At 41.1% G+C, this 24,734-nt stretch overlaps 1 protein-coding gene across 3 annotated transcripts in view; it reads left to right on the forward strand.

Annotated features, from left to right (window-relative positions):
• The first annotated feature begins 280 nt into the window (after window positions 1-280).
• gab2 (GRB2-associated binding protein 2) overlaps window positions 281-24,734 on the forward strand; it is a 53,875-nt gene continuing 29,421 nt past the window's right edge. For 2 of the 3 annotated variants that reach the window (XM_078245788.1, XM_078245789.1), the window contains exon 1: window positions 17,900-17,989. In XM_078245788.1, the coding sequence (XP_078101914.1) occupies window positions 17,912-17,989 (78 nt within the window). In that variant the 5' untranslated portion in view covers window positions 17,900-17,911. Of the gene's footprint in view, window positions 706-17,899; window positions 17,990-24,734 lie in introns of those variants that run through there. The other variant, XM_078245790.1, reaches the window with a different exon arrangement.

Here is a 24,734-nt window from a genome sequence, read left to right on the forward strand (position 1 = left end):
GTAACATCTGTTTTGTGTGGACGTAGATAAATAATATGTTACAAATCGATCGGTTCCCCCAATATTTCAACTCGTTTAGGGATCTTGGAGCTACTTTGTGGCGAGCTGTTGTCCCATCCTGTTCATCCCAGCTGTCAGCCCATCCCTCTCTCTCTCTCTCTCTCTCTCTCTCTCTCTCTCTCTCTCTCTCTCTCTCTCTCTCTCTCTCTCTCTCTCTCTCTCTCTCTCTCTCTCTCTCTGCTCGGTGGGCGTGGTATGAGTTAGGAAAACAAACTGCAGACACTACGGTACTTCCTCACCCTGCATCAGCTCACTTTCCCCGCGGCTCCTCGTCAGCTGTGCCGTGCGTAATTCCCCAACAATCGAGTTGCGCTTCTTGTTTTTCTTCTCCCTAACTGGATGTTATTTTTGCGCGCTGGTTGTTGCGCACAGCACCACCAGGAGCGACTGGCAACATCCCCCGACCCGAGCAGCTCTACTTTGATTTGAACAAATGGGGGGAGCAGACTGCACCAGGGAGAGCCGCACGCCGACAGCACTTTGAAACAGGCGAGCCTTCAGGAACCTTCAGTCATGTACTAGTGACAGACGGCGGTTGGAGACGTGAAAGACGCAGCAGAAACTGACACGAACATGAGCGGCGGTGAAATCATCTTCCAAGGCTGGCTCAGGAAGTCACCACCGGAGAAGAAACTGAGAAGATATGTAAGTGGATTCCACTTTCGCTCAGTTTCTCTTCTGTTTATGATGTGTTTGATTGGGGACAGGAGGAACCGAGTCTGCGAGTTTCTTTCTGTCAAAATGGTTATCCTTTGTCTTTCGTTCCTGTGCACGCAGTGAGTGGTGTCAAACTCAAAGATATTTGAAGTACAGCTGTAGCAGGTGCATCCCCTCCTTCCATCTGGACCCCTCATCTCTTTTTTTTAATGACCTACAGGAGGCACCACGTGTTATTATTGATTCTGAAATACAGTCTCAATCCATTCGAATCTAGAAATGTAGCCTATATATATAAAAAAAAAAATAAATAAAATAAAAAGCAGTTGCAAGGTTTTCCATATAGCCACCCAGTGTGGGACAACATGGATGTAAGCCTGTGTAACACCCGACAGCAGTCTATAATTTTGACTAAATAGCTCTCAGACACACACGGCCATTTGGCTTTATCCGATCATGATGAAGTCATGTCTAATCAAGCATTGATGTGACCAATTTTCATCTCCACTAATGTCACAACAATAGTTATAACTGCACAGCACTTGAGTGCCATGTTAAGACTTAATAAGCCAAAGCTGCTAGTCTCTTGCTGGTTGCTGAGCAAAAGGGGAATGGCTACAAATCAGATAATAGGATTTATGGAGGCAGATAGAACTATGAGACAATCTCCTATAAATACAGCTGTCCACTGTTTATGTATGGTGTTGCATTACCAGGCCTCGCCATGTTTCTACAAGCTGACTTTGCCATGATGTCATCTCTCTGTTTCATCTGTAAATCCATCCTTGAATGTCTTCAAATGTAGCCCCCTCATTGTCCTGTCATTTCCTCATTGTCTTCCACTTAAAGCTGGCTGATGTTTACACAGAGACCACCATGGTCCGTATGGAACAGCAGCTGCAACGGGACAGAGGAAAAAACTTGCTTGGTTCACAGCAGTAACTGTATAAACAAGGAGAAAGAAAAAGCCCTCACAAGGCATAATGGAGTTTAAAATAATGGCCTTCCTCAGGCAAGAGAGCAGGGAACAGCCTCTCAGCCTCTCTCACCCTGCCTCTCACCCTGAGCAATAACTTATAAACAACCACACACACACACACACACACACACACACACACACACACACACACACACACACACACACACAGTTTCAGTCAGGAAAAAAGTGTCATGAGATGGAGTGTCCAGAGCAGGCAGACTTGTGAATGTGATAATCTGTCCATCTGAAATTCCTTCCACTTAAAGTCAGGCTGCGGACAATCAGGGCCATTTACTCACCAGTATTGCTGTCATCTGACATAGTTGACGTCCTTATGCAGAGGGATATTTTCAGATACTACTTTCACATACCCGCAGACATTCCAGCCTGAAGGTGTGTTGTGTTTCTCAAGGAACCTGGTGGCAAGTTTTGATCGGCCATTATATTGGAATGAGCTGTGGAGGTGTAAGGAATGTATTTGTTTCCGAGCTGTAACTGACGCGTTGAACGCAACAGTTGGTGCTGTCGTGCCTCATTTTTAAAGAGATATATGCAGCAATGCAACAACACTTTTCCCTGTCTTTTCTACCTCTTTGTACAACAAAGTCCTCCCTAAACCAGATTAGGCCTGTGTTTGTTAATCAGTAGTTAGTTGTTGAAATAATTTGTCGTTGTATTCCAAAAATGTGTGACCTTACACAGATGGTTTCTATAAAAAAAAAAAAAAATGTGGCATGCAGCTGATGCATGTTAAAGGCAGTGCAGGGTTAGAACAGAGAGATTAAAAACAGGTACTACCACCACGCAGGTCTGGCATGCAAATTATATGCAAAGTCAGGGAGCCAAAACACTTGTGGCGGTTGAAGCCTTGGATGCAACCGGGGACAGGAGAAAACATGTTTATGCTCAGTAACAAGGACGACTAGTCCCGGTTAAATGTTTGCTAATGGTTGACAATGGCCAATTAACTCTCAGCAGTGACTCACTATTTCTACAACAGCTCACAAACACATGATGAGTATACACATTCGGTGTCCCCTCCCTCCCTTCAAACATGTGACAGCATGTGTAGTCACTTATCACACGCGCTGCATCTCCACAAGGAAAACAGTCGCGCTCAGATGTCTCAGTGCTGCTAAAGGAATCACTTGGTTTGGAAATTTCAAATCTTCTCGGTGGGCTGATCGAGGCTCCAGAGGTGGGCGGTGTTAGAAGGGGGAGGTGGGAGTGGCCTGGCTGCTTTTGTTGAATGATGTCCAGAATAAGCAGAAGGAACATGAAAACAACTGACTAATCCAGCACTTTACCCAGTGACCTCTTGCAGAGTTCTGTTGAGGTTTCTTTGAGACAATATTCTTCATCATGTCTGCTACCTTAACCCCCAAACAATCTTTTACAGTATGTAGGGCTGCAACTAACAGTTATTTTCATAGTCGATTAATCTGCCGATTATTTTCTCGGTTAGTTGTTTGGTTTATGAAATGACAAAAAATGGTTTAAAGGTCCCATGACATGCTGCTTTTTGGATGCTTTTATATAGACGTTAGTGGTCCCATAATACTGTATCTGAAGTCTCATTTATATAGGCCTTAGTGGTCCCCTAATACTGTATCTGAAGTCTCTTTTATATAGACCTTAGTGGTCCCATAATACTGTATCTGAAGTCTCATTTATATAGGCGTTAGTAGTCCCCTAATACTGTATCTGAAGTCTCTTTTATATAGACCTTAGTGGTCCCCTAATACTGTATCTGAAGTCTCTTTCCTGAAATTCAGCCTTGGTGCAGAATTACAGCCACTAGAGCCAGTCCCACAATGAGCTTTACTTAGTATGTGCCATTTCTGTGTCTGTAGCTTTAAATGCTATTGAGGAGGAGAGAGGGGGGGGAAAGGTGGAGGGTGGGGGTGTGGCCTTGACCAACTGCCACTTTGCTTGTTTTCAAGCCATGATCTCTCTCTCTCATGGGCGGGCCAAATTCTCTGGGCGGGCAAAGCAGAGAAAGGGGAGGTAATCTTCCTCCTTATGAGCTCATAAGGAGGAGATTCCAGATTGGCCCATCTGAGCTTTAATTTTCTCAAAGGCAGAGCAGGATACCCAGGGCTTGGTTTACACCTATCCCCATTTCTAGCCACTGGGGGACCATAGGCAGGCTGGGGGAACGCATATTAATGTTAAAAAACCTCATAAAGTGAAATTTTCATGCCATGCCACCTTTTAATAAAGAGTCGATCAGTGTTTCTCCAAAGCCCAAGATGACGTCCTCAAATGTCTCGTTTTGTCCACATCTCAAAGATATTCAGTATTACTGTCACAAAGTCAAAACTCAACCCAATTTGTCGATTATATAGTATAGTTGGCGTTTAATTTAATAGTTGACAACTGGTCGATTTAATTGATTAATCTTTGCAGCTCTAATCTCTTTTCTGTAGCTGCTGCTTCTTCCTTTTACTTGAAGTAAACAAAGGCAAGAAGCAAAAGAAGATCTAGTCTTACTTCTTTGTGATGTCCAATGTTGACATATGCGTAATAATTCGTCCTCGCAATGAGTCATGAACGTATGACTCGTACTTTGCCTGCACAATATGAATCATACTTGTCATAGTGTAAACAGTTTTAACTCCTGTTCTCAGGTCGGGATCAGGCTGCTGTTGGCTAAACCCTCCCATGTGCACGTTGTTGTATCTGACATCACAAAACATGTCTGTTCACATACAGTAAAGCATTGCCACATTCCAGACAGATCATATCGGCTTTCTCCCGCTGCCACTTTCTAAGGGCTTTACCGTCTCGCTCTTAGAGATGGAACATCCAAGAGAGAGGAAGAGAGTTTTCGGGGGGGGATGGACGGACGGACGGTGAGTGTTCATGCAGGCATAGGCTAGCAGCAGCCGCCTGTGTCCCACTGTCAGCTGCTGGGTCTGCTGTTGTTTTGCAGAGGGGCTTTGGGAAGTCCTTGCCCTCAGAGGTCAGCGGAGAACGCCTCCCAGTTCCTGCTTTGACAGACACCCAGCGCTCACACAGACATTTTCCTTGTTCCACTTTATCTGTGGGCCCTCAAATGGGCCTTTCCCCACAAGCTACAACACTGGGGTGGCTTAATGTGGCTACAGTATCAAAAGTCAGATTAGTTTATCATTGTTGAATATGTTCGCCTACCAGGATCCTTGTGATTGACATAAGCAACCTACCACCAATGTAAATGATGGTAGGTTGCTTATGTCAATCACAAGGATCCCGTTATCATATCTGTTGATTATTTTTATTTAAGCAGCAAACTGCCTTACTGAGGTTAACAATTTCTTTTAGTCTGATTAATCGCTTATTACTTAGTATTAGAGCTGCAAAGATTAATCGTAGTAGTATGAAAGGGTCGAAAATCCATGTAGGGAGGTTGGTCGGGGTGGAGGACGGGTCAAACACAGGACTTTCACCCAGGAGACCGGGGATCGTGTCCCGCGTGTCACGTTTCCTAAACTCAACCGCCGCTTTCTTCTTTTACTAAACCCAACCCGTCCGCTGTATATGGCGCTCAAAATGCGAAAGTGGCGTGTATGTTCACACGATAACGCGCCACCTGGCTTTAGAAAGTGGTATGTATGTTTATGGGAAGTCATGATGTGACGTTGCAGACTCCCGTCCGCAGTATACAGCGTAGACATACAGTATACGCGGATAGCTCAAAATGCGTACAGATAACACGCCACTTGGCGTGTATGTTTACGCGAAGTCATGATGTCATGTTGAAATCTTAACTATTAATCTCTTATCAAAATTGTTTTTGCTGTAGATCAACTTAGTAATATTTTTCAGCAGTACATTGACCGTCTTAATTGACATTCATAAGAAATGAATGCATAAAAGTCACAATTGTTTGTCACAGAATTATACTTTCTCAACTTTTTGACCTCCGTTCTTCCACATTCATTGTGAAAATCCCAGGGTGGCCTTGTTTGAACCTATGTCATAATATCCTGTCCTTTGCCATGAACACAGTTTAGCCTGTGTGTTTTCTGTCCCAAACTTAATTATTGTACCACTAGCAGATGCCAGACTTCCTTTGGATGGTACCTACAGGAAGTGTTGTGACAGAGGTCCACTGGCAGGGAAAGAAATTAAATTGGTCTGTGAGTATATAAATGCATTTCCATCTATCAAGACTCTATCAGCTGATCTTAAAATAGTGCCATTCTGAAGGTAATTAGATCGCATTGATTTTTCTCTTGTGATTTGGACCAGCAGTGAGAATGGTTTTACTTATCTGCTCAAATCTCAGAAAGAACACTATCACAGGGGTGATAGTTTTATTTAATGGTGAAAACAGCTGACCAAAACAACTTTTGGGATTAATCCATTTTTATTTTAGACCCCTCTACTGATACAGAGATCATAAACGATTACAGCTCAGGAGAACATTTCACCGTTGATACCAGAACCAAATATGTTCATTTGGCATCTACAAGATGCAGTTTGATAATTCTGACTAGGGCTGAACGATTAATCATTTTCAAATTGAAATCGCGATGTGAAAGAATACGATTAGCTAATCGTGAAGACCGCAATTAATCGAATGGGAATTATTTATTTGAATGTTTGGTATAACATTTGATTTAACATTTTTTATTCGTCTTTTTTTTAGCTTTTTTCATTAGATAAATGCTGGAATGATAATGTTACTTATCACAGATTGTTTACAGAAATGTCCTATTTTCAGTGGATCTTTGATTTGATTGATTCTCATTGATTTCTTATTACTTTATTAAACATGATCGTAGAAAGGTGCAATATGTAGCTAAAACTAAAATGGTAATCGCAATATCTGGCAGGAAAATCGCAATAGGATTAGACTATCACATAGAATGAAATGGCCACTGATCACAGATACAAATTATAGTTTGTTTTAATGTCCTCCTAAATGTGTCTGTGTGTGGCTACTTTATCATGAGCCAAACACACCTACTATGTGTACTGTAGTACCGTTAGGTTGTTCCACTGTCTGTTCTTTCTCCTTAAAGTGAAATCTAATTTCTGCACTGTTGATTAGCTCCAAACACAAAGTCATATACAGGAACCGTGCTACCAGCTCTTACATGTACTGGTAGCTTACAGTACATGTCACATGACTGTCATTAGATCGGCCTTCTGAAGCAAATGGACTTTGCAGTAGTGATGTCAGTCGGTAGAAATGCCTTATGGCCATGGTGAGAATGGCACAAAAAGTCATTTAAGTATCATTAGTAAAAGCATTTGTGTACAGAAATATGAATACCAGTGCTGATATTTGAGGTTTCAGTGTGAGATACTTGCGTTGGCGTTGTAATATGTGCTGACAGCCATTTATTGTTCTCTCAGCATTTATTTACACGGGGCGGTTGACGTAGGTTGACACGCTCTTTTTGACCGGCGCCCTGCTTTATGCTCCCACCACGCCTTTCTGACGGCCCCTGTTTGAGCAGCTTGAGCTTAGATGCACCATGGCAGATGGTGAGGGACAGAAACCCTGTGTTTTTAAAGCTTACAAAGACCTAGAAATACAATTAAAATCAACATACTTTTAATTAGTGAATGCAACTATTTGGATTACTACCACACTACAACCCTTTGCAAATGCAATTTACATAACCATGACATTCTTGCGAATGTGAAATATCTTGAAATAGAAATCCGAATGTGTTATTTTCTGTGATATTTATAAATGTGTTACAGCAGGTAGATCCTTACCAACCACTGACATGTTGCTTTCTCTGTAGTCTACCATTAGGTAGCTATCGTAAATGTAGGCTACTTTTAAAATGCCATATTTTCCCTCTGGGCTCACCAAAACGGACGTGAAAGCATATTAACCATTCACTGCACGTGATCGCTAGTAAACATATCACATTTTTGATGTCATTTTTCAGTTTTTCAAGAATCGGTTTAGGAATCGGAAACGTTTTTTAAAAGTACCGGTTCGGCATCGAAATCGTAAAAATCCAAACGATACCCAACCCTAGTGATGAGCCCCTAAAGGTTCCACTTAAAGGAACAAGACTATATGGAGTAATTTCCTGAAGAAATGATCTATTTTAACAGTATGCAACAGCTGTGAAATATATATGCCTACGGTACAATTCTTGAGATTTTAGTGTGACAGTTAACAACCCAGGGAAGCTCTCGGTGACCCACCTGCTGCAAAGAACGAAGATGTTTGATCAGATGATTAGAAGGTGATGAAGGTAAACTCCTCAAAACCCGACGCTCACAATAGAATTGCAATTAAATGGCATTGGCATCAGCCAAAAGATTGATAGTGTGCATCCCCTGAAAATGTGTCTGTCACTTTGTTCCTAAGCGAAGCGGTAGTTGACAGTCATTTTGAGCTTTGTATGAACCAGCCAAGGATACTGTATGACCTGTGTAGGCCGTTGCATTGTGTAATAGGAATGTATCACTAATGGCTGTAAATATGCTAACATTAGGTTGATATGATGTGTTGTTTTTCTGTTTCATGTGAAACACTTGCCTTGCTGCAATAGTTTGTAGGAGTTGAAAATGTGTAAGCAAAGTGCCTTAGGGCTGAGGTTGTGGTATAGGTGGTTATATTTGTCAAAATGAAAACAGCTACATGCGTGCACATGTTTCTCTGTATAGCAGAGATAAATATTTTTGATTTAGGAAACATTGATACAATGAAAAAGTGTTTACGAATTATAGCCAAGGTGATGAAATTGAATTGCATCTCTGTAATAAGAATATATTTAGGATCGGTTGGCTCCTTTAATGCTTAAATTCTGTCTACCTCTAGTATCAACATAGTTTAGATTAGAGATTATTCTTTCATCGAAAATCCAGACAGTGATGAGTCATTGCAGTTCTTTCTTAGGAACCTAAGCTTCCAACAACTAAGTCTCAGAAAAGAAAAACACATGAGTAAGGTAACCTGTGCACAAATACATACTTCACTGGAACACAGTGAGTCAACATAGGACATGTTCATCTAAGTTTAGCAGAGACAGTGCTGCAGATCACTGACCTGTGTGTCCAAGGTTTTTAGGTGACTTAATGCACCCACTGGTGGGCATCACGGGCATCATGCATTCCTCCAATAATCCTTTTAACACATCAATTTGATTGTTTCAGTCATGATTAGCTCAGCTAAATATTTCCTCTGTAATTTGGTTCATTTGGCCATTTTGTCGTTCAGACATTTCATTCGTTTGGTATCTGCATGTCGTTGGGGTTTCAGAAAACATGAAGTTCTCCGGGATGCAGTGACATGTATTCATTCCCACATATGACAGCATGGCAAGTTATAAAGGAATATACAACGCTTTTACGTAGAAATCATAATCACAATTATTTTTGGTCAATATTGAAATCATGATTTTTCACTTAAGTGCGAGTACTACTTAAGGGGACCGGTGTGTTAACCCAAACCGCATCTTTTTTCTAATCTTAACTAGTCGTTTTGGTGCCTAAACTTTACTGTCGTCGCCGCAGGACGTTCACCTTTTGTCGGCCAAACTCAACTGCAACGGCCACTAAAACGACCGTAACCTCACGGTGCCCTGTACCTGGCCCACAGTAAACTTTTTTTGGCTAAATTTAACTGTCAATTGGTCAGAGAGAGAGCTTTTTTTTATTGTTTACCATGGTATAGTTCTTTCACAAGAATGTTCTTCTTAACTATTGCTGCCATGTTAGTCCTGTTCAGTAAAAAGTACTTTAAACTAACTTTCAATTCTTAAAGGACAAATCCGGCGCAAAATGAACCTAGGGGTTAACTACATATGTGTACCGAGTCGACCGTTCTCTGGGATATGTTTTCATGCTAATCGAATGTGACCAGTTTTAGCGCAAACCGCTAATTAGCTTATAATGCTAGTCATCGGGGCACGCAAAAGTAAAGAGACGAACGCAACAATATTTTTCAGTGAAAATCAGAATAATGATACAAAACTGATCATTCCCTACAATATTGTGAATCATAATCCCAATTGCAATATCATTCAAAATAATCACAATTAGATTTTTTTTCTCATACCGTGCAGCCCTAATCTAAAGCAACCTTGGTAGGAGTTAGAGAGACCGGGAGACGCTCACGGCACGGCGCACCCTCCATACGCAGACATATATGAGCCGCGTCAGATGGCAGAGGCAGGGGAAGTAACACAAAGAGTTCTGATTAAAGTGCTTAATAATGCTCCCTGTTAGTCAAACTGTCAGGGCGGGCTCCCGCTAAATAAGCCCATCCTTTTGCTGATACGGAGACATGGCGAGAGAATACTCATTTTCCTAATGATGGAAGTGTTCAACTGCAAATTGAGGCCAATTATATCTATTGGGAGCTTTTGAGAGGTTGTTTTTCATAGGATGCGCTGCAGATTTTGCAGATCATTGCTCCCGTGAAGGGGAGTGAATGAGCACCGTAGGTACCAAATACAGCATCCCTCTTTATCATCATTACACCTGTAGGATGGAGCTTTCCGTCACAGTCATATGAAGACATTGTATGTGGAATCATATTTCCTATAGCGTCATGAAAGCCAAAGCACGTCGGGCTCTACTCTACTTGCAGTAAATGGGATTCAAAGCTGATGTCTTGTTTCAAAAGGAGAATGTGAACTTGGCAGTTCTACACATGAGAGAGATATCAGGAGTTAAGTGTTCCTAGGCTGTCTATCTTGGCGCTCCATGGCTAACCTCCCACCTTCTTTATTAACACACAAGAATTTATGGGCCTGTTTGGGTCTTATCTGCATGTGTTATGTCTTGCAGCTGCTGGCCTTCCAAGGCCAGTGTTTTGACTGTTGGGAAACCTGAGCAGTTTGATTTAAATTGCAACGGTGCTTTAATGCATCCGCTGGACTTAAACGCCTGTAGTTTTATACTCTCAGCAATTCTGTTTAACATCTTTTCATGTTTACTTCTCCGGGAACGGGACAGAGTTGTGTCCGACCCAGGAGCATCTGGATCTCTTCACCAGTCAAGACAGAAAATGGAGCTGGAGCTGCAGAAAATGCAAAATGGCCACTCGTTGTTGGCACACTGTTGGACTCCTGTTTTGTTTATGGTGTGATTTTATTGGAAACGCTCCAGAAACGTGTTATAAACATTGTCTGGGACAGCTGTCTGCTTAATATCTCGCTCCGAGCCAAGATGGGGAGCCCTGTGTAAACTGTGAGATGTCCGAGGAACTTCCCAATGCTCTCTCGTGTTCATTTGTGGTTTATTTAACTACTCAATGTAACATAAACCAATGTCACATAGGTAAATGAAGATACACGACACCTGTCAAGCGCAGAAAAGAAGACCAAAAAAAAATGTTTGGAGGACTATCCAGCTCTTACATGACTTCATGTTCTGCTTTTTTAAAAGTTTTTATGGAACGTTGGAAAGCATAACAGTTAGAGCCGTAACAATTCCAAATTTTGCTGTATGATAAATTGTCTCAGAAATAATTGCAATTAACAGTCTAATCGTCTCCGTCAGTCAAATTTATAAATATTGATTTATTACTTTTTCAAACAAATTAACGTTTTTAATGAATTCCAGGATATGTCCTTTGGTTCTATCACTGTCATGTGACCCAGATCATGTAGTAACACAGGAACACAGCCTATGAAGTAAACCACGTCTCTTCACTATCATAAAACGTTAAGTAGTATTAAAATTGACAATAGAACATGTATCCTCATCAATAAAAAACAAAGCATTGCTCAATAACAAACAGATTAACAGATTAATTTAGGAGTACAAAAAATAGTCATCACTATTGGCAAAACCATGTGGCAAAATAGTCATCACTGCTTCTGTACGTTTTTTGTTATTATGAACGTGTAAGTGCCAACAACGTCCAAAAACTAACATATCTTTAGCTCAACAGTCCGACCAATAATCACTTATATAATTACAATTTGCCATATCCAAACAAAATCAACAATTACCATCAACAGTCATACCCCTTAGGAACTTAGCTAATGTTAGCAATTATTTACGGTTAAGCGAAGAAACCGCAGTTACGTAAAAGAGTTGCGATTAAACAATTATGTCATAATTGGTACAGGCCTAATGACGATGCACATTTGAAATGTGTTTTTGTGCTGTGTGAATGGCCAGGCGATTTTCTTCAAATGGAACTGGATTGCGTTCCCTCGCTTGGAGAAATTCCCATCTGTTCCTGGAATGTGGGCTGATGTCATGTGTGACCCGCTATCGATTAGGAGCACATAATCAGGGCTCTGTCGTCATTGTCTGCTGCAGCCCGTCCTGCTTTGTCCCTTCTCACTACATTAACCATAGTCACAAGTGTTTAGGCATTCACTCATACAATCATGGCCATTATAGCAGTCCCACCGTTTTCATTCACGCATTACAAAGTTATCCTGACTGCTGCAGTGTTGTTGAGAGCCGTTTTCTGGAAAGATGAAATTCTAATTCTCGAACATTCCTTATTCAGGCACCAGCAGGGACAAGAAATGAAAGTCACTGATGTGCTAAATGTTCCTCTGTTGTTCTTCTGTAGCTAGGGCTGGGTTTGGAATTCAATACTTTTTAGGCACCGGCCGAATTTCCTCTAAAGTATCGAGTATCAAAAAATGCCTCGTCATTCAATACCAAATTGAGTAAATCGCGTCCGCGTCAGAGAGACATGCAGGAAAAACACGGGCTCACGTAGTAGTAGTAGGAGCTAAAAAAATAAATACAAAGATTTGTGTCATAATGTGTAATGTTGGAATTTCTTTTGTTGAAATGGATTCAATAAAAATGGTATGGAAAAAAATAGGGATCGGCCAATACTGGTTTTTCAAGACAGACACGGATTTTTAGTAGCCTGTTTGACACCAGACCCTTCTCAGTTGTAACTGAGAGTGGGTCTGGAAAAGGTTAATTCACAATTCATTTCCAAAGGGGCGTCGCCAACGGACACCGCTCAAATACCTCTGGGCACAATTGGATAGTCCTTCAACCAATCAGACCAACGATCCAGGTGACGTAGCAGCGACAGCGGCATCAACAGGTTGCTGCGCTTCGATGGCCATCATGTTGAACAAAAAGCTGCTCGCCGTCGCTGCGCTATCGTCATCGTGTAAAGCCCGCCTCAACGGCTGTGATTGGTGCCTCGACTTGGCCAGACTGACTTGCAGAGCAAATCTCAAATTTGCCGGAAGTTCGTCAGGGTTTTCCCAGGCTAGATTTTTAGTAGTTAATGAAATAGATAACCTATATGCATTTACAGTGAAAATGAAAATCCTTAAATTAAAATTTTGGAATGTTACAAACTCCAACACAAAACTTAGTTTAGATGCTTTAAGCAATTATTTAATAAATGACAAACTTTCAACATAATACCCAGTAAAAGATAGTCAGATATCGTTGTGGGCGGGACATTAAGTCAGACTCAGTGGTTCGGTATTTATGAAATGGACCACCGGAGGAAAATAGGGGAGGGTCATGTCTTTTTATTCTTTGTTGAGGGGAGGGTCACCCAAAATGTTTTAGTCTGGGAGGGGGGGGTCACCTAACTTTTGTATTCATGAAAAAAGCAACATTTCAAAGTGGCTTGTTTGGTGCATATGTTTTCATGTAGCTCTTAGTCTCTGCCCTCCTTCGCTACCAGATGGGTCTGACCCATGAGTTTGCTGGGGGGCAGAGGGAGCACTGCCCCCCTGGTGGCTGAAACGGGTAATTGCATTGTTTAAAAAAATGAGTGGAATAATTAATTATATCTGGCATGACCAGATATTTTATAAATATCTTAAATAACACAAAACTAAATGGTAGTAGGTAATACATCAGATTTCGTATACTGCTTTAGTAAAAATAATATTACCTGGCTGACGATGGTAGCAGCAGGACGCAAAAAACGAAAGTTACTGTTACACTATGTCTGGACATCTTGCCGTGCCAACGTTGCAATAGAGGTTTCCTAAATGCCAGGTGATGTCAGCTTACTAATTGATTGCGGGTTTTGTGTAGATTTGGACTTTTATACGTTTATTCCACTTTGTTTAAACGGCGAAGTGGAGAGGCCTCGTTCACCTGTTCGGAGCCGGCTGGTGAAAGTGACGCTCGTATAGGCCTTGCTGGATACACCGTGTCATTTACCTTTTTGTGGATCTACTGATCGCTGTGGATTACTTTTTTTTTCATTGGATTACAGCAAAATACGGATCTGTTTTCTCAACGTGTCTTAACGTTTTATGGTGTGGCTGCGCTTCGTTTCTGCGTTTGGAGAGGCATCTCAACAGACTGTAGGTCCAACACTGATTGTCACTGTTACATTTTAGTTGAATTTAAGTGTCGGGGCATTCCGCCACCATCTGTCTATTGCGTTCCGAGACAGTCGTACCGCGATTAGATTTCATAAGGGCGAATTGTTAAATTGTTACAATGTAATTTAAAATCTGCTTTAAAAAATAAACATACATGTTTTGGAATATAATGTTCAGCTTCGGCAGCTTTACCTATGTGCTAAAATATACAATGACTGAGGAAGCCTAGTGACGAGTCCATAGCAACCAGTGGTAAATTTGTTATTTCCCAGTGTCCTTTGCTGAATGGTCTAAATGTTTTATTGTTTTATTTCATGTGAATACTAGTTTACTAGAGGAGTAACTTAGTATTTGAAGTAATGCAGTAATGCAGGAAGTATGCATTTAGTTTCCATGCTTATTGTGTTTTCACAACAATGTTAGTGAGTAAATCTACTGAAATGGCCGCCACACCATAACAGAGGAGTGGGGATGCAGAGGTTATCTCGTGTATGTCATGGCTGTTGCTAAGCTCAAACTAGCACATAAGGGGAGGGTCATAGAAAAATTATTACTGGCGAGGGGAGGGTCAAGTCTTATTAGCCTAAAGGTCCCAAAACTCCTCCGGTGGCCCCTTAAATAAATAACAAACAGTCCCTAATCGGCCAGGGTCGATAATAGGTGTATCCCTAGAAAAAAGTATCGTTCAGGAACCGGTATCGAAGTCGCAGTATTGGTATCGGTTCCCGTATCGAACATTTTTGAACGACACCTATCCCTATCTGTACCTTATTAAGAAGCCAGGAGGAGCATAGAATAGATGTGGGATGACTGCATCACAGGGCGTTCTTTTAGGAGGGCTATGTTCTGCTGTCCTTATATAGAAGCAGTAACCATCCAGGATGAGTGACATGGAAAGCTGCATCACGCTAACATATGAGCATTTGGTCGTCTCCTAGAATTATTCATAATAAAGCTTGGTTGACCTTTCAAAACAAGGTTACAGGTAGGACTGTCATGACTAAAGAAATTCTTACTCGACTAACACTTGCATGATTTTGTCAACTAATCCATTAGTTGATTTAATCGGCAGATTTTTAAAACTGTGTTTCTTTCAGTCTCGTTTTTACCACTGATGTGCTGATAAGTTTATCTGTGTTTTTTTTGCCCCCAACGGCTCTAGGGGCACTAGGATTAGGCACTGGTTATGGTTAGCGTTAGGGTTAGGTGCCTTGGAGGCAGCGGTCGCAGCGCTGCCTGGAAGGACCAGTTGGGGGCAAAAAACACCATCGAGCGATAAGTTTCTTCAATGTACTGTAAGTCATTCAGCACAAAAAAGGATACAGAAAATGACCAATTGACTAAAGAAATCTTAGTCGATTAAGACCAAAACGACGGATTAGTCGACTAATCGACTAAGAGGGGACAGCCCTAGTTACAAGGTGCTTTACAAGGGAAAGTCAAGATAAAAATATTATTAGTTTGATACCTCAGTATTGGTACTGATACCAAAACTATCCTCCTCCCACCCCATATCTTACTTGAAGAATATGAAGATGTTTTTCTACAAAAACATTTTTCATTTTACAAAAGAAGCCAAACTTATGGCATACTGAACTTGGGCTGCTGGGAGTCCGTATTGGCTGAAATTAGATAATAAAGATCTCCCCCCCTCTTAATTGTCTCCATGCTATGTCTCATCCCTTAGAAGCCCACCAGTGGGACCTGTGAGAACACTGATGGGAGGCCTCTCCCTTCACCTTTTACTATAATTGAGCAGTAATGGCCCAGCACCGGTGCGTTTCCCTGCAGTCTCATCAAGGCGATGTTCGTGTGTGTGTGAGCTGTCGCTCACATCAAACACTAGACATGTTGCCTGAGGCGTCCGCTCTGACTGCAGCCGAGTGTGTCACAAGAGAGTAAATCGCTCTGCCCCAACAACACATGACCTTTACAAAAGCTGGTAATAGATGAGAACATGTACGCAGGCTCTGCCGCAGCGCCACAGTGCCGCTGCTTGTGCAGTTGTATAGTGCAGTGTGTACTGCAGCAGCAGGTAAAGCAGAGTCAAAGATGACTGCCTGGTGCCTCCTCTTTGTCTTTTGAAAATGCACAGGTGGGATGAAAAACACAGGGCTTGTACTGGAACCCACCTAACATTGAAATGAAATGCAGCTATGCATGCTTGCCACTATGGCTGGTTATCGCCAATGATGGTCCCGATTTGATTACGTTTCCGATTTCTTATGAATTTGGTTAGGTACATTTCAGTTACAATACCAATTTTATTTGGATATAAAAGATATTCTCAGAAAACAAATATTTTGTATATATATATATATATATATATATATATATATATATATATATATATTTTTTTTTGCACACAGGTTAATGTTAACATTAAGAATTCACCCGCAAAAAAGGGGGTCAATTCACCACATACATGGCGAAAAGCCATATATTAAAAGATTGATTTTGCAGGGGCCTGGATAGCTCGCCTGGTTGAGCGTGCGCCCCAATGATATGCGGCCCTTTGCTGCATATCATTCCCCCCTCTATCTCCCCATTTCCTGTCTTCAGCTGGCCTATGTAATAAAGGCCTAAAATGCCCCCCCAAAAAAAATCTTAAGGAAGATCGATTTCGGGATTTTGTTAATCGATATCAGATCACTCAAACAAAGATACAACAGATAAGCATAAGGATTTTTAACGATATTTAAAAGACAGAAAATAATACAAATGCTAAACAAGGGGTACTACAGGTGAAAAAAACAAGGAAGATAAAGAAAAAAAAAATTGCCAGTAACATATCGGGACTGCGTTAATACACTGTATCATAACTAAATTCACATAGTGCTGTACTCCATCAAATCAAGTCAACTTTATTGTCAATTCTCTCAAAACATGCCAGACATACAGAGCAATCGAAAATGTGTTTCTCTTTGACCCACGGTGCAATAAGTACAAAATATATACAACATACAGTATACACAATACAGTAAATACATTCTAAATAGTGCAAAAGTGAGGCAAAACCAAACGGTATAGAAAACTAAAGAAATCAAAAACGTGCAATACAAATGAAAAATATAAAATATTAGTGAAAAGTGTTCCGGAGTGTCTTTTATAATCTAATCAAGTTTGTTGTTGTTTAATCCTAAATGAGGAGTGACTGTAAAGGGAAGCAGAAAACCTGTTCTATATAACTGGACCTCTGTAGCTAAATGTAAACTGGCCACGGTAGAAGCTCCTCTCCTGCTTTTACAGGAAGAGAGGTAAACAAGAATATTGTAAACCTTTAACTTGGATAACATTCATGTGTAGTTTGGATGTTTGCTCATACACATTTAAAAAACATGTAGACTGATGCTTATCAGTCAGACTGTTGACACAGCCTACTACTACCACCACACATGCGCGCGCGCACACACACACACACACACACACACACACACACACACACACACACACACACAAACGCTCACTATGTATTGCTCTATTGCTGTACGTAGAAGGCACACCTTGGATAATTGTCTAGGCCACAACCACCCCTGAGTTTATTAGTCAGTGTTACTAGGACAGCAGAGTGATGAGTTTAAAGACAGGAGACCAGGCTTGTTTGTTACAGTGTTGGTTTAGATATGTGCAAATACACTTAATGATTGCTGTGACTTATCAGCTGCCGCTGTATATTTTTCTCCCAAAATGCGGTATATATAAAGCCCTGGAGAACTGTCAACACATACCAGACAACTGTATCTCCTTTTGTATGAATTTGTTTTCCCACAGTATCATTGTTTTGCAGAGTGCCAGAAATAGAACAAACCATGTCTACTTATCAACATGCGAAGAAACAAAAGAAAATTGGCCAGACCAACCAGTTGCGGTTGTATTTTTAGAAGAGAAACTCGCTCAGAAGATGGTTCTGTGCGGTTTTGTTATTAGAGGTTTTCCTTCCCAGTCATCTGAAATAGATGCAGACATGTTATCCTCTGTAGTCTCTCTGTATCTGGAGCTGGCTGCCATCAGTGCAGGACAAATGAGGCCATGTTGGAACAAGGTAAGATCAAGCCTTTACGGGATGTTGAACAAGACCGAAGGGACTAAACGCTGTGCGTTCATAGACACGGATGGCTGCTCTTCTTCTTGGAGAGCTTCACGCGCTGGCAGGAAGTCATTTTACATTCTAGAGTTGAGACTCTTCAACTCTTTTGTCATTACTTGTAGACTTATTGTTTTGTGCTCCACGAGGTTGTGTATTTTTTCTGCTCAGATTTGACGTTTATTTGACTTTGATCTCTTCTGCGAAAAGAGCAGCAGGACGTGATGAACAAATACAAATAAATGGGAGTCACAACATGTCCCCTGTTTGCAGTATTCTGCTCAAAAAATAATGTATGACATGGGTGTCAAACTCAGTTTCACTAAGGGCAACACTGAAAAATGAAAATCACATCAAGGGCCAAACATTAATAGTTTTATTGACATGCTTTTATTTAATCGAAAAAGTAAAATATCTTTGACTGTATTATTGCATCTTCTCACTTACAACATAAAGCCCTAAAAAAAGTTAGCAAAAGTGTTCCTTAGCCATCATAGAGTTTAGCTAATCAAGCCAAAACGATGATTATATTTTTAAAAGCCGGCTACCACACAGCCGACTCACAACAACCTGTTTCACAGCCTGAATATGCAAACTCACCGGTTCTGTGGGGAGTTTTAAATCTCAATGTGAGCAAATCTGACAAATTCTGTTTCTGATTTATTGTGAACCTAATATGCGGGCCGGATCAAAATTTGTGAGGGGCCTGATTTGGCCCCACGGGCCTTGAGTTTGACACGTGATGTATGATATTGTGTTAGTATAGGGTCGGGCTACAACTAACGATTGTTTTCATAGTCGATTCATCTGTCGATTAGTTTCTCGATTAAACGAGTAGTTATGTAGTAGAAAATGGTGGAAAATGTGGATCAGTGTTTTCCCCAAAGCTCGAGATGACATCCTCACATGTCTTGTTTTGTCCACAACTCAAAAGATATTCAGTATTACTGTCACAGAGGAGTGAAGAAACTACGAAATATCCACATTTAACAAGCTGGAATGAGTTCAACCCACTTAATCAAGTGTCAAAATAGTTGGCGATTAATGAAATAGTTGACAACGAATCGATGAGTCTTTGCAGCTGTAGTATAGTGTGTGATGAGTGGCTCACAGCCCTCTCAGTGGACCAGTGGACTGTTCAGTCCAGTTGTTATTAAGGGCAGTGTGTCCCGGCTGAGCCCTTTTTTTTTTTTTTTTTCTCCGAACAGTGATGTAGCTTAAACCAAAGCTATGAGGGGGAGGGGAAAGTTGGAGAGCCGGGACAGTTCAGCCTAGTTTTACACTTCCCACTGCTCAGACAGTGATCGATGGGCTTAGACATGCTCTATGGGACAGGCGGTGGGTGGATTAGGCTCATTTTGTTGTGTCCTCCTCCCCCATGATTTACTTCGCCAGGGAAGTTTGCTCAAATTTGAAAGTGTGCGTGAGAGAGAGAAAGAAAGAAAGAAAGGGAAAAGCTGCACTGCCAGTTGTGTTGTTGAAGAGGCTGATTGGAAACTAAATGCACTTTCATTGTGCATGCGCGGTTTCCGTGAGAAGCTTAGCAGAAAGGGTGATGAAGGGAAACAATATTCAACCCTCTCATTCAGACCAAGCTGTAAATTAATTTGTTCTTGAATTAGGCAGCAGCTACTTTTCCTATGGAAACCACTCATTCTATTTTAAGTATGATAAGGCCTCCTAAATGAGTTGTCTTTGCTCCGTGGTTGAGATTGGCTGTCCTGAGTTAATATGCCCGCCGCAGCTGAAGGATGCCAGGAATAACCCAGCTGGGTCGCACTGACCTCTCGAAACTGGGCAGCGCTCCAGGTCTCAATTAAGTGATGCTCTCTCTTTCCAGAAAAGGCAAAAAAAAATATTTAAAGGGGCTTTGCAACAGTTACAGTGATTTCTCTGTGCATGGTCTAATGGCACTGAAGCACAGAGCTTTGTGTGACCCCCCCCCCCCCCCCCCCAAATGTATGCAGTGTGCTGTGTTTGATGACTAGGGCTGCAACTAACAATTAGGAGAGACTTCATTTAAAGCTTTAGCACGTAACTTTTTGATATTAATGAACGTCTGTTACATTCAAGCCATTGCCAAATGAGTTGCTACAAAGCTAATTAAGACTATCAGCTCCCCACAACTCTCTCTGTGTTTCTCAGTATGACTATGTTCAGAAGATTGTGGCATCTGGTGACTTTCCTGCACAGAAACTAGAGTGAAGATAATTACCTTTTCCAGTCCATCATGTTCTTCTAATCCTCCATGTCCTCTTTAGCTACTGTCAACTGTGTGGAGGAGGAGGAGGAGGGGTGGGGGCGAGGGGGTCACGGAAGGCTTGTATCATGTGGACGCGCGGACAGTTTTATTTTCATTACTTAGAATTCCTCATGGGGAGAAACCACCCACTACAGCTTTAAGAGTGAAAACAGTTTAATTCAGAATCAGTCAGATTCAAGGTAAAAAAAATAAGGATAAGAAAAGAGCGAGTCAATAAGTGTATAAAAGTATCATAGCAACAGTGCAAGAAATAAACAAGCTGAGTAGAAGTAAAGAGAGATTACGTTAAAAAGTAAGATTGGGTTAAAAAGATTGTGTTGCTAAAACAATAGATTGTAAAAAATGCTACTGTAGTACAGTGTGGACATAATTAGCCGCAGCAATGAATAAATGACACATATTGACATGTAACTGAGGGACACTCAAGAGGGAAGACTTGTATAGTTTTAACATGGTGCATAATCGGTTGATATGTTAGAGTCTTTGGCGATTAGACTTAATCTACTTAACGTTAAATAAATTATAAGGGGTATAGAGGCCATGGATATACAGGATCATCCCCCCCCCGATGGAGTCTAGACACTGCTGGTGGTGATGAAGGGATGAATGAGGCCTGAAGAGCTGGAGGGATGAGAGAGAGAGAGAGAGAGAGAGAGAGATTTCCTGAATTACGCTAAGCTTCATTTTCATTGTCCATTAATCTGTTGATTATTTTCTCGATTAGTTTTTTGGTCTCTAAAATGGTGAACAATGTGGATCAGTGTTTCTCAAAGCCCTAGATGACGTCCTCAAATGTCTTGTTTTGTCCACAACGCAAAGATATATATTCAGTTTACTGTCACAGAGGAGAGAATAAACTAGAACATATTCACATTTAACAAACTACAATCAGTGAAGAAGCTGGCAATTAATTTAATAGTTGACAACTAGTCGATTCATCTTTGCAGCTGCAGTATAAAACACTAGCTAGCTCTACACTCAGCCAGTGTTGATGAAAACAGTCAGGGGAGCAACGCCCCATTCATCTTTGCAGCTCTAGGGATGACTGTACACCATTTTTTTTTTATTAACAAGGAAGTTCACACTCAGCCATTTAGAAGAAAGCTTGAGGAGTGACATTATTTATCATTCATAACAACCTCCCATAGTGAGAAACAATGGTGGAAGGTAACTAAGTACATTTACTCCAGTACTGTACTTAAGGACAAATGTTGAGGTACTTTTACTTGAGTCTTTTCTTCTCATGCCACTTTCTACTTCTACTCCGCTACATTTCAGAGAGAAATATTGTACTTTTTGTTCCACTACATTCATCTGACAGATTTAGTTACTTTACACATTACGATTTGTACACACAAAACGCTCGTAGTTTATAAAATACAATGTTTTATATTTTAACAATATAACGGCCTACAAGTCCAGCTGAGATGATTAGACCATTAAACACACAACTGTTTGGATCCTTTCCACTTTCTAAAATGTGAGGACTTTTCTGCATTGAGTACTTTTACTTCTAATACTTTAAGTACATTTACCTGATGATACTTACATACTTCTACTTAAGTAAGATTTTCAGTATAGGACGTTTACTTGCAACAGAGTAGTTTTACAGTGTGGCATTAGTATTTTAACTTAAGTAAAGGATAGGAATACTTCTTCCACCGCTGGTGAGAAATGACCTTACAACTGCATTTCAACTTCTCCTCTAGTGGTAAGATGCACACAGCAGCACGGCTCTACAGCCAACACCGTTCAGGTCATACTGCCTCCAGCTTATATCAGTGCGTCAGTCTGACAGAAAATAAAATGAAATACCCCAATACCTCAAGAGTACGTCAGCTACACACCGAAGATAAGATCGAAATCTGCACTTCCTGGGGAAAAAAAAAAAGATAAAGAAAACATGTTGCAGCCTCTTCTTTCCTCTGTTGATTTATCAGAGAAAGAATAAACACAAGTTTGAATGTGCCAAAGAACACGCCAGTAACATCTGTATTCAAGTATTGATCTATTTGCTAAATATTAGAATGTTCGTCATTGCCTTATTCACATAACATTTGCACAACCACTTACACCACTGTCTAACAACATATATGATGTGATAATAATCTTAGAAAATGGGGGAAAAAAAAATGTCTATCGGTGTTTTCCAAAGCCCACGATGACGTCTTCAAATGCAGCGGTGGAAGAAGTATTCAGATTCTTTACTTGAGTAAAAGTACTAATACCACACTGAAAAAATACTCCTGCATTAAAAATGTTACTTAAGTAAAAGTATGCAAGTATCATCAGGACAATGTATGAAAAGTAAAAGTTCTCGATGCAGAAAAATCCTCACATTTTAGAAAGTGGAAAGGATCCAAACAGTTGTGTGTTTAATGGGCTAATCATCTCAGCTGTTATATTGTTGGCTAGTTTCATTTATAATAAAACTTCAGATTTTATAAACTACATGTGTTTTGTGTGTAAAGTAACTAAAGCTGTCAGCTGAATGTAGTGGAGTAAAAGTACGATATTTCTCTCTGTAATGTAGCGGAGTAGAAGTAGAAAGTGGCGTGAGAAGAAAAGACTCAAGTAAAGTACAAGTACATCAACATTTGTACTTAAGTACAGTACTTGAGTAAATGTACTTGGTTACATTCCCCCACTGCTCACATGTCTTGTTTTGTCCACAACTCAAAGATATATTCAGTTTGCTGTCACAGAGGAGAGAAGAAACGGGAAAATATTCACATTTAAGGAGCTAGACTCAGATAATTTAGGAAAAAAATGACTCAAACCCATTCATTGATTATCAAAATAGTTGAGCATTCATTTAATAGTTGACAACTAATCCATTTAATCAGCTCTTGTCATCTCACGACACCGCTCCCTCTTTAACTGATCTGATTGGTCCAGAAACACCACAGCAGTGAGCGCCGAGCAGAATGCAGATGTATGTAAAGGTACAGGTGCCGAATTAACACTGGCTTTGTTCTATGTGTCCCAGTAAGACACGTGTCAAACTCGAGGCCCGCGGGCCGAACCCGGGCCCCGGGCAGGTCTTGATCCGGCCCGCATATCAATTTAGGTTCACGATAAATGTTGGCCCGCCTAGTTGTGCACCAAAACAAAAAGACAGGAAACTGTTTTTCAAACGGCAACTACACGACACTTAGAGCAGAATTTGGTAGATTTGCCGACTTTGAGACTCCCAGAAATTCCCACAGAGGCAGAGAGTTTTCGAAATTAAAGCTGTGAGTCGACTTTTAAAATGTAATCTTTGTTTTGCTTGATTTGCTAAATTCTAAGATTTCTAAGGAACTATTTGCTGCCTTTTTTAGGGCTTTATGTGGACCAAACTGTAAGTGAGAAGACTATATGAGACATGGAATAATACAGTCAAAGATATTTGACTTTTTCAAAATAAAAGCATGAAAATAAACTCTACATGTCTGGCCCTTGATGCGATTCTCCTTTTCCAGTGTGGCCCTTAGTGAAGTTCAGTTTGACACCCCCGCAGTGTGACAGACAGCCAGTATGCACAATACCGGGACGCTGAGACTGAAGCAGCTACAGTAATTCAGCCATCATTAACTTTAACCCTGAAATGCCTTTGTAAGACAATGTTGCATGCATATTTCCAGAGAAGATTAGGAATAGAAAAAGCACAGAGATGCAGTGCTATCCATTTGTCTGCCCTGTGTGTGTTTGTGCGTCTGCATGGTGTCACTGTGGTTTGAGGGGTGTGTGGGAAGGGGCAGTTAGCCTTGCAGCAGTGTCTGTGTTGATGGAGAGAGAGGGGGCCTGCAGGATCCTGTGTGTCAGCAGCCTGCATGGGAGAGACATTGCCTGGCGGAAGTGCATCACTGGCAGATGTCCAAAAAAATATCCCCTCAGCCCCGCTTCCCTCCCCCCTTCCCTTCCTGGTCTATCTTCCTCTTTTGTCTCTGAGCACAGATGACACAGAGGCCCTTTAAGACAGCCACTGGGAAAACGTATGGACGCCACTGTCCTTCCTTTCTGCTTTTCCAGTTGACAAATACAACAATGGTGTTATTGGTGTGAATTGTAGGCTTCTTGCTCTTGCATCATACGTGGGTGCATTGTTGGAGCATGTTATTCTGCTGCCTTTCATGTAGTTATGAAAAAACGGGGGTGTTTATTTACACGTTCAGAGGAAACTCCGGCTCCAGTGACACCATCGTATGCAGATGGTGGTTGGTTTGGATTGGAGCAAAGCAGTGTCGATCACCAGTTCCAAAAGTGATCTTTACACTATGAATTATCTGGGAGTAACAAATAACACCCCAGTAATGTTTTGTTGATGTTGAGTTTTAAAATTCTAGTTTATGGTGACAGACTGAGTTATTATTTGGTGTTAAGAACCAAAGAACTAAGGCCTCTGGGTAGGGTGGATGCAAGGCGGGGGTCAGGGTGGATTGTGTGGGGGGGGTGTGT

Source organism: Sander vitreus, chromosome 3, assembly GCF_031162955.1.
Source record: "Sander vitreus isolate 19-12246 chromosome 3, sanVit1, whole genome shotgun sequence".
Classification (NCBI taxonomy): Eukaryota; Metazoa; Chordata; class Actinopteri; order Perciformes; family Percidae; genus Sander; species Sander vitreus.